General features: G+C 38.7%; 1 protein-coding gene across 1 annotated transcript in view; it reads left to right on the forward strand.

The window, feature by feature from the left end:
- The window catches only part of ZSWIM6 (zinc finger SWIM-type containing 6), a 197,643-nt gene extending 178,757 nt beyond the window's left edge, over positions 1-18,886 (forward strand). The window contains exons 7-15 of the mRNA XM_044916658.1: positions 309-485; positions 763-909; positions 4,521-4,667; positions 6,118-6,378; positions 10,250-10,385; positions 13,365-13,522; positions 14,162-14,325; positions 16,280-16,361; positions 17,991-18,886. Of these exons, the coding sequence (XP_044772593.1) occupies positions 309-485; positions 763-909; positions 4,521-4,667; positions 6,118-6,378; positions 10,250-10,385; positions 13,365-13,522; positions 14,162-14,325; positions 16,280-16,361; positions 17,991-18,853 (2,135 nt within the window). The 3' untranslated portion in view covers positions 18,854-18,886. The remainder of the gene's footprint in view (positions 1-308; positions 486-762; positions 910-4,520; positions 4,668-6,117; positions 6,379-10,249; positions 10,386-13,364; positions 13,523-14,161; positions 14,326-16,279; positions 16,362-17,990) is intronic.
- The last annotated feature ends 549 nt before the right edge of the window (positions 18,887-19,435 follow it).

Below are 19,435 nucleotides of genomic sequence, written 5' to 3' on the forward strand. Positions count from 1 at the left end.
CCTCCTCTGAGTGTATTTGGCATGGAAACTAGACTTGACACTTCTTTTTGCAGGATGCCTTTAACCTTAGCTTTGATGGCTGCAGAGTGTGTGTGTTTGATAAAACAAGTGAGTGGATGGTGGCTCTTTGGGCTGACTTGCCTCCTAGTACTTAGGACATGAGAGTATTCACCTTCATCCTTCCGCTTAGGGGGTGCAGGACAGTGTGTGTGGGTGTGTTCATGAACATCTGGCCACAGAATGGTATGACTGATGGATTCACATGTGAATAATAGCTGACCCGGCTTTCTGAATTGTGGGAAAAACAGATTCATCGAACAGGCCACATCGGACAGTGTTCACCCGAGCCATCGAGGCGTGCGATCTCCACTGGCAGGATAGCCACTTGCAGCACATTATCAGCAGTGACCTATACACCAACTACTGTTACCATGACGACACTGAAAACTCCCTCTTTGACTCCCGCGGGTGGCCCCTCTGGCATGGTAAGTGGCCAAACCGGAAAGACATTTCCATGACTTACTTCTTTGTTTCGTTTCTATAGCATTACTGGAGTGGGAGGTGCAGAGTGGAGGGATTCAGTGGGAGATGGATGAATGCTTGGCAGTAGGAGCTGAGTGTTTCATTCAAATCCAAGTTCAGAAGTAGGTTCTTGTGTCTTTTTAATAGTATTTTGGGGAAAAACATCTTACTATATTTAAATGCTGTTTTTACAGACATATCTGACGATGGCAACTTTCTCCCCTTAACTTTTTGTTTTAGAACATGTTCCTACAGCTTGTGCAAGAGTGGACGCATTACGTTCTCATGGGTACCCCAGAGAAGCACTGAGATTAGCAATAGCTATTGTTAACACGTTAAGACGACAGCAACAGAAACAGTTGGAAATGTTCCGAACTCAAAAAAAAGGTGAATGTGAAGGAGTTTGTTTCCATTGGAATGGGATTCTTGGTGATGACATCACTAGATTTTGTCCTCTCTTGAGAGAGATGCCTTTTAAAATTAGAGCAATGGAGAGGACTTTACTCACCACTCATTGGGCATATTTAATAGCTGATCTGTGAGAAATTTTAGGCACATTTTTCCTGGTTGAATGTTGTAAGAGATAAGATTTTTATTTCTTGGGTTAGTTAATTTTTTTAGGGGATAGTTTTTTTTTTTTTTATTGTTCAAGTAATTATTTAGTATGTCTGAATTATTGAAAATGCCAGTTAACCAAATATCTTATTTTGTGTAAGTGTGTTTTAATTCTAACAGTGAGGGGTCTGGGGCCAGACTGTCTATGTTTGAATCCTAGCCATAGGTCCCAGCTGGGAGACCTTAGGCAGTGACTGGAAATCTGTGATTTAGATTCCTCATCTGTGGAATGGGGCTCAGTAGAAGACCTGTCTCTTAAGAGTTGTTGAGAAAATTAAACTAGTTAATCCCTATAAAGCTCTTAAAAGAGCTGGCACAGTGTATAAGCACTCTAAAACTTTTTACCTGTAACAGTTTGTACTTCAGGACATGGTATTTATTTTAAGTGATCAAAACTCCTGGATTTTTTAAATTCTGTAAATAACATTTGATGAGCTGCCTAACTGACAACACATTTTAATTTAACTTCACTTCATCTTAGTTCACTATTAATCTTTTAAATTTTAAATAAGTATTACTGAGTAATAGCAATTGCGGAGAGTTTTATTTACACGCATAAGGCCCTGACCAGAAAAAATGTATATATGCTTTTTCTGATTGATCGATGCACTTCTTGTTCCTCCTGTAGGTATAAACCTTTTTATGTTTCTTTGATTAGGTTTGTTTTTTCACTCTGGAGTTTTATTGCTTATTCAGAGAGATACTTTTAGTTGCTGGGGGATTTTTTGAGTCATGTTTTTGTTTTTAATCCTTCTGTGATTATACACACACGAAGGATACAGCTAAAATTTATCAAAAGTTGTTGAAATAAGCTGAAGGTTAAAGTGAGCTTTTGTTATAACTTTTAATACCATCTATATCAGACTTATTATAAATGTTAACTAACATTATCATATGTACGATGACAGAAAATTTTTTAGAGTTAAAATTTGAACCAAAAAAGGGGAGCTTAAATGGAATTGGAATGTAATATCCCTGGTGATCACTATTTTGTCCATTTCTTCATGTTCTTCATAACATAACTGATTTCCATATGTTTGCAATATATCTTGCTTGGACCTTTGGAAAAGTTTTCTGAAATACCCCCTCCTCCCAAATATAAACAGTATATAGCCAGAAGATACCTACTTCTGGAAACTATGAAGGATAGTAATATCCAGGCTAAGAGAGAGAGAGGTATTTTTTATACTGTAAAATTAAAGCTAGGTCATGATGATTATTAGATTAAAAAATCATATTACAAACTTTTCTTAGGAATGTTTAAAATAAATTTAATAAAAATGTTGCAATATCTAAGAAATGAAAAGTATAAAAATGTTAGTTTGTTTAGGTAAGTTAGAATATATGTTAAGTTAGACTCCTTTGTCTTTGAAACCACTCTTGGACCCATTTCTCTTTTATCTTGTGAGCAATGAAAACTTATTTCAGACTATTCTTAAGTATTACTGTGATTGCATCTCTATACCTGTATCTTTCCCTCCCTTTTTTTGTCCATATTTAAAGAATAGGTTTTTCATAGCTGTTATAATTCCAGATTTTCATGACATTTATTTGTTATGTGGTCAAGATTAGGAAATATATACCTTATACATTTTCAGTACTATTTGGCATTGTATGTCAGGTTTTGTTATTTGAGATATAATTGACATAAAATCATATTAGTTCAGGTATACGGTATAATGATTCGGTATTTGTATATTTCAAAATGATCACCACAGTAAGTCTAGTTAATATCTGTCACCATATATAGTTACACAATTTTTTTCTTGTGACAAGAACTTTTAAGATTTACTCTTAGCAACTTTCAAGTATGTAACACAGTATTAACTATAGCTGTCATGCTATACATTACATTGCCATGATTTGTTCATTGTATAAGTGCAAGTTTGTACCTTTTCCCCTTTGACTCCTTTCACTCATATCCACCCCTGCCTCTGGCAACTACCAGTCTGTTCTCTGTATCTAGGAGCTTGGTTTTTTTTTTTTTAGATTCCACATATAAGAGAGATCATATGGTATTTGTCGTTCTCTTAGTTCACGTAGGTTCTTGATTCTGAAAAAAAATTGTACTCCTTTTTTAAAATTCATTTCCCTCATTTCCGTGTTGTTTTCACTAATTTTTGTGTGGAAAGAAAATAGAGGAAATACTTTATAAAATTTTCTCTCTCATTTCCATCACTTGGTAATAGATTTATCTGTGTAAGTACAACACTTCCTTTCACCACACACACACACACACACACACACACACACGTCCTCTCCTCCCCCCATCAAACATACATATTTTGTTGTTCTGAGAGTAATACTCATGTTCCTTTTTTCATACTGGTTATGTGTATGAAAGCCAGTGACAGAAACCAAAGGGAAAGACCCTTTCAAGGAATATAGGACCCAGCTTCTATAAATTTTAATACCTTGTGCCAGGCCATTCTTTATTTTTAATGTACTGATAGTTGATAGTCCAAAACCGGAAGACTTCTAAAGGAATACTGGATTCATGGAATGTTTCTTTAGCTATTTGTAAAAAGCCAGTTTTTGTCTTGGATACTTTATGTTGTATATAGATTTCATTATATTTTCCTTTAAGAAGGAACTATTATTAGTAAACATTTGGATGTAAAATACTGCATTCTTTACAACAAGGAACATATCTTAAAATATTTACAGCTTTTTTCTCAGGACTCTGTAATTTAACATAAGAACTTGAAAAGTGCTACCATTCTGTGAAGAAAATGAAAAGGACACATTTCATCTAAATTATATGTTACCTTCTGTCTGCTATAGTTCCCCTTAAATGCTATAGGCCCTCCCTTAAATGGCATACGGATCCATGATAATGAGGCCTTCCATAGGTGCAAGGGGAGTAGTTTAATGATCTCCATAGGGGAGTCCAGGTTGGACCCAGGTTACCACCGCTCTCTAATCTCCAGTGTAGATGACCCAGTGAACATTGACTCTGAGGGTATCTTCTTAATATAGTTAGCCAGTGATCATTCCAGGGGGACTTCATAGTCTTCTCTACTGCCACTCTTGGGGAAGTGAGGGGAGTTGTTCCTCGCTTCTCAGATGAAAATTTGGAACTCATTTGTCCTCATACAACATCATTTAATAGTATAAGTAATAATGTTCACCCAGTACCTTGGACACACGAGTTGACGTTTGGGGGCTGTCCTGGAAAGTTGGCACCATTTATACTGATTTACAGATAGACTTTATGAACACAAAATATTTAACATGTTGGGAATTATGTGTACCTTTGTTTTTTTCATTAAAGAGGAATTGCCAATTGAATTCAGTACTAATTCGTTACGATGCCACTATTAAGTGGTAAAGCCTCTCTTCCTCTACTTGTTTCCATCTCTCAATTCCCTTTTCTTACACAGAGCTACCCCATAAAAGCATCACCTCGATAACCAATCTTGAGGGCTGGGTTGGACACCCCCTGGACCCCGTGGGAACTCTTTTCAGCAGCCTCATGGAAGCCTGCCGAATCGAGGATGAAAACTTCTCTGGGTTCTCCGATTTTACAGGTAACACTGGTGGCATTCTCTCATGTGCTTTTCTCCCTTAAGCTCTGAGTGGCATTGGTCATTGTTTTTGTCACAGTTTGTTTTATGAATCCATAGGGTTTAATAGTACTTACAGTGAGCAGGGGAGCAAGGAAAGCGTGCTTTTGTGGAAGGCTTTACAAACTGGGAAAAGTCTTAGAATCGACAGTTGGCAGCATGTGTTAAGAACCTTAAAGATACTGGGCGCCTGGGTGGCTCAGTCAATTAAGCGTCTGCCTTCGGCTCAAGTCATCATCCCAGGGGCCTGGGATGGAGCCCTGCATTGGGCTCCTTGCTCAGCGGGGGAGTCTGCTTTTCTCTCTACCCTCCGCCCTGCTCATGCTCTCTCTCTATCTCACTCTCTCTCCCAAATAAATAAATAAAAAATCTCTAAGAACCTTAAAGATACTTATTTTCTTCTAGCCAGTGATTCTGCATCTAAGAATTTATCTGCATTTATGACTGTTTTTCAGCATCATGATTTAAAATAAAGATGTGTATCATAGCATTTAAAACTAGAAATTTGCCTGCATTAGAAGTTTCTTGTCACCTAATTGGGTTGTAGTCTACTTTAAGAGAAGTATCTAATGTCATTAGGTACATACAAAAGTGTTTTACATCACACATTCCTGTAAAGCAGTGTTTTGAAATTTCTCTCTGCCTCTTGAGACTTAAGCATCATCCCTAAAATGACTGCCCATGGGCTGTGGATGGAGGTGTGGGAGGCAGGAAGGGTTGTCCCTCGGCTGCTGTCATGCCTGGGTGAACTCAGAGGATTAATTATATTGCACCTCCACAATTTCTCCTGTGGTGTTTGCCTTTCATGGGTTATGGGTGCCCCAAACTCTATCAAGACTGTGAAAAGTGTGACTCTGACTTCCCTTTCCTTGGGAGTTTGCTGGTTAAACTTTGTTAACATTTCTAAGGGAAATACTTTTAACAGAGATAAGAGAATGCTCAAAGAATCATTCCTCTTTTGGTAACTGATGACTCTTTGGTAAGAGAAAGGACCTTGAAATTGGATTATGAATGTTGTGTTCTCTCCCTTTCTCATTAAATTTCAACATTGTGATAACAGTTTGGAAACTTTTTTTAATGCCATGCTTTAAAGACTTGGTACCTATTGTAGTCATGTAATTTTGCTCTTGTTTAAAGTCTTTTTTCACTCTTAAGTATTCTTACGATGTCTTCTTAGAAGATTTGTAGGGTTTTTTTGGTGATTCATTTTCACTGGGAGAAAAATGTTTGTAAATTCATTCCCCCAAAACACACATATCTGGTCATTCATGGTCATGTTTTAAAAGATCCTAGAAAATCATTATATAGTTCTCAAATAATTCATTTTTCAGTACTGGGTAAAAGAAATACTCACACCTATCAGTACAGGCCAAAGTAGTATCTGAACTCTGATTTCGTTTGTGACATTTTACAGAGAATATGGGACAGTGCAAGTCTCTGGAATATCAACATCTACCTGCACACAAATTCTTAGAAGAAGGGGAATCCTATTTAACACTAGCTGTGGAAGTAGCCCTGATAGGGCTGGGACAGCAGCGTATCATGCCTGATGGGCTATACACACAAGAGAAGGTTTGCCGGAATGAGGAGCAGCTCATTTCCAAGCTTCAGGAAATTGAATTGGATGACACACTGGTGAAAATTTTTCGCAAGCAAGCAGTCTTCCTATTAGAAGGTAGTGTGATAAAGAAGTTTTCCACTTGTTTTGCCAATTTTATTGAGGCCCTAAGCTTTCTTTATGTTGGGAGTATTGCTTGAATGCATTCAGTATGGTAGTTATTCTGATTGGTATGGTCATAGGAATGTTTACTATCCAAAAAGTAGTACCACTCAGTCAAAAAGTATAGATGTTCAGATGTGTGTCGTTTGATTTAAGTGGTCGTGTAAGATAGCCTGTTAGAAATGAGCCCCATTGAATGTCACAAACTTTGAAAAGGACTGTTGTTATTTAGTCTGTGCTATTACTGAGATAAATGCAAGTTTGATATTTAGTGAGTTATCGCTGGTAGCCATGTACCTATTTGCTTGATCAATTAAATAATGAAATGGAAATTCGTTGGCATTCCTCTGAATTATTATTATGGCTGTTACATGACATCTGGGTTTTGAGTATGTCATTTGCACATGCTAGCAAAGGACTGGAGGCTGCAGGAATGAATTTCCACTGTGCTAATTATTTCGGAGAACTCATTAGGCATAGATTCACCAAGTTTAAAGTTTCATGGACTCTCTAAGGCAAAGTCTAATTTTCTTCCTTTTATAAGGTCAAGAGCTGAATGGCCTAAGAAATTTTGGTTGGCATTATTTTTAAAAAGTGTTTTGTTTTGTTTTGTGTTTTGTTTTTGTTTTTTTTCTGGAAAAGAGTTAAGTGTAATAAGTGTAATAGCCTAATCTTTTACGCAAATTTAGGTGGTGCCTAATTGGTAAAATTGCTTCTATCTCTTCAGTACGTGGGTGGTATTATTGTGGGATTCTCTGTGATTGATAGGGTAATAAAGTGTGGTGTGTTCATCTTATATTCAGAACTGCTGCAATACGGGGAAGGGACTTAGAGAAAATAACATTTCACAACCTCTTCTATTTGTCCAAAGCTAAAGATCTCTTTGAAAGAAAATATTTTCATCAAATATATTACACATTTGTATGTTTTAGAAGTGCATTTTAAAGGGAAAATGTTATTTAAAAAATAAAATTAAAGGGAAAATGTTTTTAATATCATGTTTAATTTTGGTAAAATTCCTGATAATAATTTTTTGAAGCCCTCACCTTAACGTTTTTTTTTTCTTCTAAAGATAAAAAAAGCCTATCTTGGCAAATTTCAAGTGATCTTCATTCTTTCATTACTGTTTTGTTTTGGTTTCCTCCTATATAATTCCTTTTGATATAAGCAGTATCATTAGCCACAAACTCTTACTGCTATCACTGGCTCTTAGTAACCAACTTTTGATTGCCATTATACTGAAGGACAGGAAGAGTATGTGTGTTTTTCAGAGTTGATAGTGTCTGATACCTGTTTATCATTTGCCTTTTTGGATGTCTCCACGTTCATTACTCATGAATATTTTAAAAGTTTTTCTTAGTTTTTGACTAGTGCATCTCTCCCCGTTAAACATTTTTTTTTTTTTTTTTTTTTAAACTGTGCCTGATATGGAGTGCTTTTTGACTCATCACAGCCTCTTTTCCTTTCCTGGTCTTGCTAGGGCTGTAGAAAGTGGGTAGTGCTGGACAGGAAGCAGTCCAAAGGGAAGCCGAGGGACCATTTCTATAAGCTCCCGAAAATAAGCACTCCGTGATTGAGTTCACGACACTGGGGCACCAAGTTCTTCATGTATTTACACTCTGGAAATTTCAGGGGCAAAGTAGTTAGCAGACACTAACTATTCTGAAATAAAAGATGCTCACTTTTTCTGAAAAAGAAAAAGCAATAACCCTGTATTGTTGCTGTGTGTTAATCACTTTTGACCACAATACAATACTGGCATATTGGATCAATTGGTATATTGGTAAAGCATTTCTGGGAGTTCAGGGATTACAGTCATTATTAATCCGTAAATAATTCTGTGATGCCTGACTGAATATTTTTCTTGTTGGGAGGTGTCATAACATTAAGTGTTGATTATGCATCCTGGAGTTTTTTGTTTGTTTGTTTTTGCATAGCATGAAAAGGTAACTTGATGATTTAAGGGAAACACTGAAAGGAAATGGAGGAGAAATGAAGAAAATGGATAATCCACAAATTTGCTATAATGAGAACTTCAGTAAAATAAGAGTGTTTTAGTCTGCCCAGGCTGCCATAACAAAGTACTTGCAGAGTGGGTGGCTTAAACAATAGAAATTTCTCACAGTTCTGGAGGCTGGGAAGTCCAAGGCCAAAGTGCTTGTCAGTTAAATTTCTGGTGAGCCCTCTCTTCCTGTCTTATAAATGTCTGTCTTCTCCTTGTGCCCTCACAAGGCAAAGGGGGAGAGAGAGCAAGAGAGCTCTCTGATGTCTGTTCTTATAAGGACACTAATCCTGTTGGATCAGGGCCACACCCTGTGAACTCATTTCACCTTCACTACCTCTGTGTAAAGGCCCTATCTCCAAGTTCGGTCACACTGGGAGTTGGGGCTTCAGCATTTGAATTGGGGTGGGGAATATAAACATTCAGTCCATGATAATAATAATTTAAAAATTTGGCTAAAGGCAGAACTATGATGCTATATCAACTTTTGAAGACTTTTGGGTCACTAAAACATTTTTAAATGTCTTAAAGATAGGAAGGGTAATAGATTTGGTAAAATTAGAAACGTAGGATGGATTTTAGTTTGCCTAGGTAAATAAGATTTTATGAAAATATTATTTTCAAAGTACTTAAATAATGAGCAGTTAAAAATACTAAACAAAAAATAAAATAATGAAATGTTAAAATAATCTCTGTTGAAGTGATCTAGACTGTATTGTGCTCCTACCCAGTGCCCAGTTCAGTAACTCCTCTCACCATTTCTTCTGAACTGCCATTTCTTGCATTCTAAACTCTTCGCCAGACTGATTTTTCTCATGGAAAACAAATGTATTATGTCCTTTGAGCAGCAGTGTCATGGTTCATAATTCTAGAAATCGTGAAACAGATGTTACCCAAAGGTGACATGGAAACTAATTTATTAAACACTTTACAGGAACTAAACCTCAAAGTACCTAAGTGGAAAGTAGTTGAACTAACCACTGTGGTTTCCTTTCAAAATTTATTTTAAAATTTGGTATCGCCTTTCTTAGGGGCAGCATTCAGAGAGCACACAGGGGAAGTTAGCTCTGCCACCATTCCCATCATAACTTACTAAGAAATGAATTTTGACAGCTTAAATGTAATTTTGCTTTTGAAATTGGTCTTTTGGAGCCCCCAAAGTGGTAGATTTCCAGTTACTTTAATTTTTTTTTCTTTTGCCTATGGTGAGTATCAAATGGGTTACTAACTATTCTTTTATTATGAATCACTTTCTGAGAATTAATATCTATTTCTGCTTATTAGAAGCAACAGTGTTTAAAGTCATTGTATTGGGATTTGTGGTTTAGATGCCTCCCGTGAGGCAGAGCACTCTTTTCTGGAAACCCGGCTTGTCTGTGCCCATAAGACTGATTGAGTCCAGGGGCAGATTCCAAAGTTAAGCCGCAAAGTCATCTGTGCATTTGAAAATCTGGATGCTCAGATGTTAAACATTGAGAATGTTTTTTGAATTCAGTGAGATGTTGTGCTTTGGAGGGTTTCTTTCTCTGAAGCAGTTATAATATGAAAGAGCTCTGCCCCCTAGTTCTGTGATTCTCATTTTAGCTGTGGTACAGTTAGTTGGGGGACTGTTCCTGAAGTGAATTCAATATTGGCTACTATACCCTGTAAAATCATTTTTGACTAAGCATTGTATTTCTTTCTACTATGTCACTTTGATTACATTCTGAACTAGATTAGCTTGTATATGTTATAACTTTACATAAAAATTTAAAAAAATATACTTTACAAGAAGTCTTAGTTCCTTTTTTAGGAATGTAAAATGTGTATGCTCTCTTCCCACAGCCGGACCATATAGTGGTTTAGGCGAAATAATCCATCGGGAGAGCGTTCCAATGCACACATTTGCCAAGTATCTCTTCACCTCTCTCCTACCTCATGATGCTGAATTGGCATACAAAATTGCACTGAGAGCGATGCGGTACGTATTCACAGCCCGGCCGGGCAGAGGCGATCCAGATTCCCCACGGGGAAGAATGGCTGTTCACTGACTTCTCATTCATTCATATTTCTTGTAGGCAGCAGAAAAGCTAAAGAAACTATTTATGCTTCTTGGATTGTTATAGTGGTGGTTTGTTTGTTGGTTTGCTTGGCTTTTGTTTTACAGTAAGGGAAGAACTGTATCCTAGACTGCTTCGTACTTGTGCTCTTGGTGGCTTTTTCCTTATTTCTCTTGAAGCTAGAATTTGGGAATTAGAGAACAGTTTTAGGCCAAGTTTAATCATAAGGGAGCACCGATTAAAACCTTCCTAAATAGTTGGTTGTTTTGAAAAAATTAGATTTTTGAAGCAGTGGTAAATAATAAGTATACTTGCCTGAATGTAATAACTGAGGGAGCCGTTCACACCTGCTTTAATCCCACATTCCATCATTAGTGCGGGAAGGCCTTAGGATCACCAAAACACCTTTGTGCTCAACTGGAGGATGAGGGAAGATGGGGCCTGCGGCTAGGGTTGAAGGCATCACTGTTAGGCATCTTCCAGGACCTGCTCTCCGCACTCTGACTGCTTCCAGCCCCTCCTTTACAATAATAATAATAATCAGAAAATGTTGTTCTCTGCCACTGACCTTTCTATTTTCACTTTCCTTTTTAAAGTCTATTCACCAAATATTTTTATCATGAATTTGTCTAGGTATTTTTTAATGAATTCAGGATTATATTTTTTAATCTTACATGTTGCCTATTAAACCTTAAGGACCTGAAAGTCATATCCACCTTTCTTAAAACATGAGATTTTTTTCTTTTTTAAAAAATTAAAACACTCCTATGTGAAAGTGCAGATTAGACCCAGTTATAGTCACCAAAGACAAACCATGTACACACCCAAGAGCTTGAGGTGTTGGAGAATACTTTGATCCCATAGAAGCTTTTCACCAGAGATTCTCTGTCTGCAACCAGTGTAGTGGATTCAAAAGAAATTCTTGTTTGTATGAGGGTAGTTTATGTCTTTCAGGGGGCCTCTTTTCTGTGCAGTGAGTGAGTGGGTGGGGGTGTGTGTGTGTGTGTGTACGTACGTACGTACCTACGTGTGTGTCAGTGTGTATTGAGGCTGACATCCTTTAACTTGGCATTCTTCCTTTGGCACCATGAAATCTCATTAACCTATCAGAGAAACCTTGTGAAATTCTCATCTGTTTTTAAAAATACCCCCAAATAAATTAATAACTAACATAAGTAAAAATAATGAAATTATTTTCATTATTTAGTGGGTGCCCCACACCCACTAAATTACTTTATGCCCCTTGGTTTGTATTTTAGGGCACAGTTTTGTAAGTAAGTGCCTATTCCCATTTTTGGAAGCTGAAATAGAAGTTGTCAGACAAAGACAGATACTCAGCTCTATACTTCTTAAATCTTAAGAATTTGCTCCTGTTGTAAAGAGAAGAATGCTAATGTTTTGGTGCCACCAAATGCTATTGCTGTGACCACTGTAAAGTTGAAGGGTAAAAGGTGATAAGGTTTCTCTGTGATTCTGGCTTATGGGAAGGTATCTGTGAGGTGGAAAGGCTTGCTTTTCTAACACTCAGAAACTCATTTATGTTTGTCCTTGGTTGCTGCCAAGGCAGTTTGTTTATCCTAGTGGGGCACTGGGGGATTATTTTCCACCTCTTTTCTTCTCCTCGCCACTACTTCTGCTAAAGGACTGCTGTGGAAGGGAGGTAGTGTGACCTACTAGAGCATCTTAAGGCACCAAGGGAACAGGCAAGAAAAGAGACCTGTAGCTTACTTGCTTCTTCGTCTTTCTGGAAGTGGGGGAAGGGTGGGGGAGCTGGAAGAGGGTGTTTTTAGCACTCATTTTCTCATCTTTTCAGGGCTGTTGACTAGTTTCCTCTACAGCAACTCTGGAAAGATCTGCTGGTGAACACAGGAACATTCTGGGTTTTTTGAAAAGTTAAATAGCAACTCCACCAAAATTCTTATTACTTAATTGCCTACCTTTCCACCCTTTAATGCGCTAACATCTCTTTGTCCCTAGATAAAAGGAAAAGAAAGTAAGGCATTTGGCCTGCCCGAACAGTAACTGCTCTTGGGTGGGACCCCAAGGCCAGCATCACACCCTGACCGTGTTAATACCTCTTGGTCCTTAGCTCTTACTCCCTAACACTGGTATACTTGAGTTGAGGTCAGTGTTTTGATGACTGTGAAGGAATAACTGCAGTTGTAGCTACTCTGCTAATCTCTTCGGTACTTATATTTGGAAGAGATCGCTAAGCATGTGCTCTGTTTTCAGTAATTGTTCTTTATTTGTCGACATATTCTTAATCAAAAGATAGATTGATTGAAATCAGAGATTACACTGAATTTAAGCAAGGCTGTCAGAGGACAAATACTTGGATCATTTGCATTCATCATCTCTGAGAGAATTGATACAACATATTCTAACTATAAATTCCTAATATAATAAGGAACTAATTCTGCAGGAGGTATGAATCTATGGAAAGGAGGCCATTTTTGTTTAACTTCCCCCTTATTTTGTGTTTTAATGAGTTAGCTTATCCATTTCAGCTATCCACTGTTCCCTGACTGTTGTAATCTCAGTCTTAAATGTTCATTCACTTGCCTCTGAATTTCTGTTGACTTTTACTTTTTATTGAGTGTGATAAGATTCAAAAATTTTATAGTAGGTGAACATCAAGTTTTGTGTTTCAGATCTCTTCAGTGTTCCATTTTTGAATGATGGTAAAGAAAAGAAATCTCTTAGGTTTGAGTACTGAGCAATTAACAAGGTGTCTTTGGCATCCAGATAGCAGAGTGTAGCTGTACCAGCTCTTCCTGCACCCAGGACCTGAACAGTTTCTCCCACCATCTACCCACTCATCTGCCTTCTGACCAGATCCTGTGGCCAAGGGGATGAACAAGGAATAACTAGGAACCAACTATCTTGTCTTCTCATTACAGGTTACTAGTATTGGAATCTACTGCTCCGACGGGAGACCTCACCCGCCCACACCATATTGCGTCAGTCGTTCCCAACCGGTATCCCCGTTGGTTCACTCTAAGCCACATAGAATCCCAGCAGTGTGAGCTGGCATCCACCATGCTGACTGCAGCCAAAGGTACTGGATTGTCCTGAGGCCTCATGGTTATTGTGTTAGTTTGCCTTTTTTCTTTTTTTAAAGGATTATGTTTTCTATTAAATTGTCAATCGTGGTGCCAATGTCCACATGTAAGGGATCCTTTTCCTTAGATGTTAGCCTATGAGGTAGGATGGGTGCTGCTCACTTGAGCCCGACATTTTCCTCTTTTAATTGCATCATTAAACTTGGTGCTGGCTGAGTTTAGGTTTAGTTGCCACACCATGTAAATGGTGGTTCAGGTTCAGAAGCAGATTAAAATGTTAGGTTACATTTTTTTTTCCTCCCTGAAATATTCACCAAAAATATGTAATAGGAACTGGGAGGGCTTTTTGCTGTCTCATGTTGGTTCTGGTTAATACGTGCTTTTAGTCACTAGGGGTGTGTCTTGGTGTATCTTTTTTGTGAAACTGCGATTCATAGGCACTTCAGTAACTCTGGGACCCTTAGTTGTAGTAACATTTGTGCTATATGTGAACATTTCAGGTAAATTAACTTGTGCTTTATGTTTTGTTTTGTTTCCTTTTTTTCCTCCTGTGTGTGTGTGTGTGTGTGTGTGTGTGTGTTGTGGTTGTTTGATGTTTGGTTTGGTTTGGTTTGGTTTTCCCTTGTTTGTTGCAGGTGATGTTCGGAGGCTGGAAACAGTATTAGAATCCATCCAGAAAAACATTCACTCCTCATCCCACATCTTCAAGCTTGCCCAAGATGCATTTAAAATAGCAACTCTCATGGACAGTTTGCCAGACATCACTCTTTTGAAAGTGTCTCTGGAACTGGGCCTGCAGGTACGTGACTGGTGGTCTTTCCTGGGGCCCCAAGGACTGCTAAATAAAGGCACCATCTCAGGTTGTTTCTGTTTGGATATTTTAGTGCAGCCACATGACTCTTCAGTGCACAGAGCTGTTAGATTTCAGGAGAGCACTGTGCTTCAGAGCTGCGGTCATTCCCAGCCGAACCAGACTGCTGCTTGAGGTGCAGGGACTGTACTTTTAGAAGCCCTATTTTTGTCCTTCAATAAAAAAGGTCATTTTCTGAATTATAGCCTTAACATCACTGTTTCTACTTTAGCGAATAGAGGAGATTATCTCTAGTAAGAGACTTAAGTGAAACTATCGTGTATAATAAAGAATCAGTTGTTAGGGTTAAAGTTTTAGAGGAAGTATGAATTTTTATTGATGTTTGCATTTTCATAATAGATGGGCAGTTCTAGCTCCTTTTTATAACTCTGAGCATATTCGGTAAAGGAGGAGTGATTGGGCCAGGGTCCAGTTTTCACCTTTCCAGAGACCTGCTTAGATGTTTTACCAAGGACATTTTGAGTTAGTCATACAGATAGATGTTTGCTTCCTTATAGTTTCTAAAAAAAATTACTATGTAAACCAGGGACTGAAAAGTTTATAAAATTTTGACTTTTCTAAGGAATTCTCTTTTAACATTTGCTTTTTGTAACCATTAAAAGCAGTGAAAGAAATTGTTATCTAATTACCTTAAGTATGGGGAATAGAATGCCCTGAATAGATGATTAATCTGTTTTTTTAGTTATGGATTCTCCTTATGATGATTAATAAAGTTTAAGGATTAGATTACAGGAAAGTACACTTACCCTGTATGGTACTATACAAGCAGAGAGTATAGGGGATTGCATTTAAGCTATACAATGACATTTTATTTTTTTTTATTTTTTATTTTTTTAAAGATTTTATTTATTTATTTGAGCCAGAGAGAATGAGAGAGAGAGAGAGAGAGAGAGAGCACATGAGAGGGGGGAGGGTCGGAGGGAGAAGCAGGCTCTCCGCCGAGCAGGGAGCCCGATGCGGGACTCGATCCCGGGACTCCAGGATCATGACCTGAGCCGAAAGCAGTCGCTTAACCAACTGAGCCACCCAGGCGCCCTATACAATGACATTTTAGAAGTCTCTTTTTAAAAATAAATTGATGCTAGTTGGCTTATTTTTATCACTTGCCTCATAGGCAGAAAGACCCATTAACGAACTTTCTGGTTATTTGGAATTCTGGCAGGTTTTTTTGGATAAATGGCAGATTACTGAGAACTTAGTCCCTGCCTTATTCTCTCTAGGACCCAAGAAGGAATCCCACAACACCTTTCTGAGGCTTTAGGCATGTCATGTCCCAGATGTTCTGAATGGGGGAAGCAGCAAGAGATGGATAGTTTTATTTGGGGATCTTATTAGAAAGTGAAAAACAAAATCAGATGACTAATGATGCCAAAAATGATTTCTTTCCGTAGACCTGGGGTTATCTTCATGATCACCAGGAAAAACAGCAACCAGAGATTGAAGGGATAATTAAAATGATTATTCTAAAATACCTCTTTGCCAACTGAGGATTCCTAGTCAGAATTCGTTCATGAGAAGCCTCAAAAATCTAGACCATGGAATTTGTTAAAGCTGAGGAGGAGAAGAGGGCATGGACCGCGCTTAATGTTGCAGTCTAGCTCTCTCATTTTGCAGATGAGAAAAGTGATTAATTGAGCAACTTGCCCAGGATGCTGCATCTGGTCAGTCAGCCCACCTGGAGTAGAATGTGGGCCTTCTGTCTCCTAGGCTGGGGAGCCATGAACGAATTCAAATTGATATGCAGAACTTGGCTCTAAATATGGCTCTCCATCCTTCTGGTAGCAGGGAATATTCCTAGTAGTTTATGCCTTGGGATGAATTGTTTCCTTTTCCATTGACATAGATTAATCTTACGAAACATTTTGTTATCCTGTCTTTATAGGTTATGCGAATGACACTGTCAACCTTAAATTGGCGACGGCGGGAGATGGTGAGGTGGCTGGTAACGTGTGCTACTGAAGTGGGTAGGTAAACTCTGGAGTGGGAGCTTTCCCAGGGGCCTCATGGTCGGATTTAACTCGTCATTTACAAATATAAAAATGTTTTCGGTCTTTTACCTTGAATTCTCCAAGGCTCCTTGCTCCTCCTAGCAACCTACAGGGTCTTCCCTAGCCACTGCCTTCAACCTTTAGTTATACACACATTGTTCTTCTTCCAAAAGATCACATTTGTGGGATTTCAGACTCTTTTAAAATTAAGTCACTGAGTAAATACTTTTTTTTGCTGCTCTGTCACTCTCTTAAGGTGCTTTTGGTAACTTTTTGTGATAATCAGGTTTATAATTTTATATTAAAGAGTTCCAGAGTTAATCCTTAGTAGGTTGGAAACCAGCTTTGAAACTAACTTGAGACTGTGGGTTAGTGGTTCAGTCCATTTTAGTGAAAATAATATGAAGCTATCTAGTTGTGCTGAGATTTTTCTTTATCGCCTGAGGGCATATGTCATTGTATCCAGCAGATAAATGATTACTGGGTGTGGGGTAGGTCAGCTTTCAGGTATGTGAAAGCTAGGCATAGGAAGATCCTTCTGGTTGCCCATAATCTGCATTTGGTGAGACCCGTCAACCAACTGTTTCCCCTCTCTAACAGTAAATCGGTCCCAAAGAAAACTACATTTCCAGTAGGAATGCCAACAAACAAAGTGGTGGTTGCCTTAAATAAATGTTGGTTCAATTGTCCGTCTCCCTTCCTGTTTGCATCAAAAAAGGGTACACACTTCTTCCTGAGAGGACACTGCCTCCTCAGTTTTTAGATCCTGTAAACTCATTTTTTTTTTTCTTTTATTAATCTTAAATGGTTTGTTACTTTGGAAAAAGGGAAATTGGTCTCAATATAAAAATTATATTATTAAATTGTTGAAGTGATGCTTCGGTGAAGCAATACAAAGATAATACCAGTTGAAGAACTGCTGTACAACTTCCCTAACCCTGTACCAAGGTATATACCTAACTTCTCTTTGAGATTTTCGTACCTTCTCTTTAAATCACTCACAGTTAGGCTTTTCCTATTCGGCTCAGGTGTATTGGGTCTCTGCACTTAAAATGGTTCTTTTATAAAGATCTTGTCAGTTATTTCCTACATCTGAGTCATCCGTAGGTCTGCTTCTGTTGACTCTTTTCTCTTGACAATGGTGCACATTTTTCTGCTTCTTTGTGTGTCTTAAATCATTTTGTATTGTGTATACTTGAAAGTTACAAACACACATACCACATAAAAAGTCTGTATTTTGGTGAGAGTCATAGTTTCCTCTGCCTCAGATTCTGTAGTGGAGAACTGACAGGAGGCCCCAGTGAACTAGAACTCATTAGCAAAAAGCCATTTTCTGAAATGGCAAAGCAGCATAGTGCAAATACCAGCTCCCGAGGAAGTTTATTACAGGAAGTTCATGTTCCTTTCAGGCATCTCCCTGAATAACAATCTATAATGACCTTATTCTAAAAGGTTGCTCCCAGGCCCATTACCTTACAGGATCCTCTGGCCTAGCTCATGTCCTGTGCTGGTTAACCATGTAAGTACTGATTATGAGGTGGACATAAGGCAAGACCTTTGGGCAGCCTCCTCGTCAGTAATAGGGCTTCTCTGTGTTCCTTGAAGGTGTTTATGCCCTGGACAGCATCATGCAGAGCTGGTTTACCCTCTTTACTCCCACTGAGGCCACAAGTATAGTTGCGACCACCGTGATGTCCAACAGCACCATCGTCCGCCTCCACCTGGACTGCCACCAGCAGGAAAAGCTGGCCAGCAGTGCCCGGACACTTGCATTGCAGTGTGCCATGAAGGACCCTCAGAACTGTGCCCTCTCCGCGCTGACCTTGTGTGAAAAGGATCACATTGCTTTTGAGACGGCGTACCAAATTGTTCTTGACGCTGCTACAACTGGCATGAGCTACACCCAGCTCTTTACAATAGCACGGTACATGGAGCACCGCGGGTACCCCATGAGGGCCTACAAGCTGGCCACCCTGGCCATGACCCATCTCAACCTGAGCTACAATCAGGACACACACCCTGCCATTAATGACGTTTTGTGGGCCTGTGCGCTCAGCCACTCCCTTGGTAAAAATGAGCTTGCGGCTATAATACCTCTGGTGGTCAAGAGTGTCAAGTGTGCAACGGTACTGTCAGACATTTTGCGCAGATGCACTCTGACCACTCCTGGCATGGTGGGACTTCACGGAAGGAGGAACTCCGGTAAGCTCATGTCACTGGACAAGGCCCCCTTGAGGCAGCTCTTGGATGCCACAATTGGGGCCTACATCAACACGACGCACTCACGACTCACACACATCAGTCCTCGGCATTATAGTGAGTTTATCGAGTTCCTCAGCAAGGCCCGAGAGACCTTCTTAATGGCACATGATGGACACATTCAGTTTACACAGTTTATTGACAACCTGAAACAAATCTACAAAGGCAAAAAGAAACTGATGATGTTGGTTCGGGAGAGGTTTGGTTGATAGAACTTGTATGAATGGGGGTGGGGGGTGGGAATGGGAGGGATGGTTTGTTTTTACTTGAGCCTGCCTTTGTACCCTTTTTAACTTAAAGAACAGAGCCACACCGGTATTATATGTGTATAGTTCTATTGCGTTTGCAGACTAAATTGTCATGTTGTGAAAGTTTGTGTGTTTTTAATTTTTTCCCTTTTTCTTACTTTTTTTTCTTTCCTTTTATTTTATTATAATTTTTTTTTTTTGGTTTTGTATGAGAGAGAGGTTAAAAAGGTTTGGTTTACACTGAGTATATGTTGTCAAGTGGCGAAAGTCCACATAGCTCTCCTGTTTTCTGTATACGTTCACAGCCTCAAAAAAAATAATTGAAATGGCTTTAAAAACCAAACAAAACACCTCCATTCTGTGATAAGTACCTCGAATGGATTCAGCTTTACTCCTTTGTAACTCATCTTTACATTTTCAGCATATTTAAACAAACCAACAAAATGAAATACTAATAGTTAAAAGGCTGACCCACGTGGCTTTGCAGTGCTGTTCGTCCAGAAGCATGGCACACGATGCTTGTGCATGTGGAAACTTAGCGAC

The sequence above is a fragment of the Neomonachus schauinslandi genome, chromosome 7, assembly GCF_002201575.2.
Source record: "Neomonachus schauinslandi chromosome 7, ASM220157v2, whole genome shotgun sequence".
Lineage (NCBI taxonomy): Eukaryota > Metazoa > Chordata > Mammalia > Carnivora > Phocidae > Neomonachus > Neomonachus schauinslandi.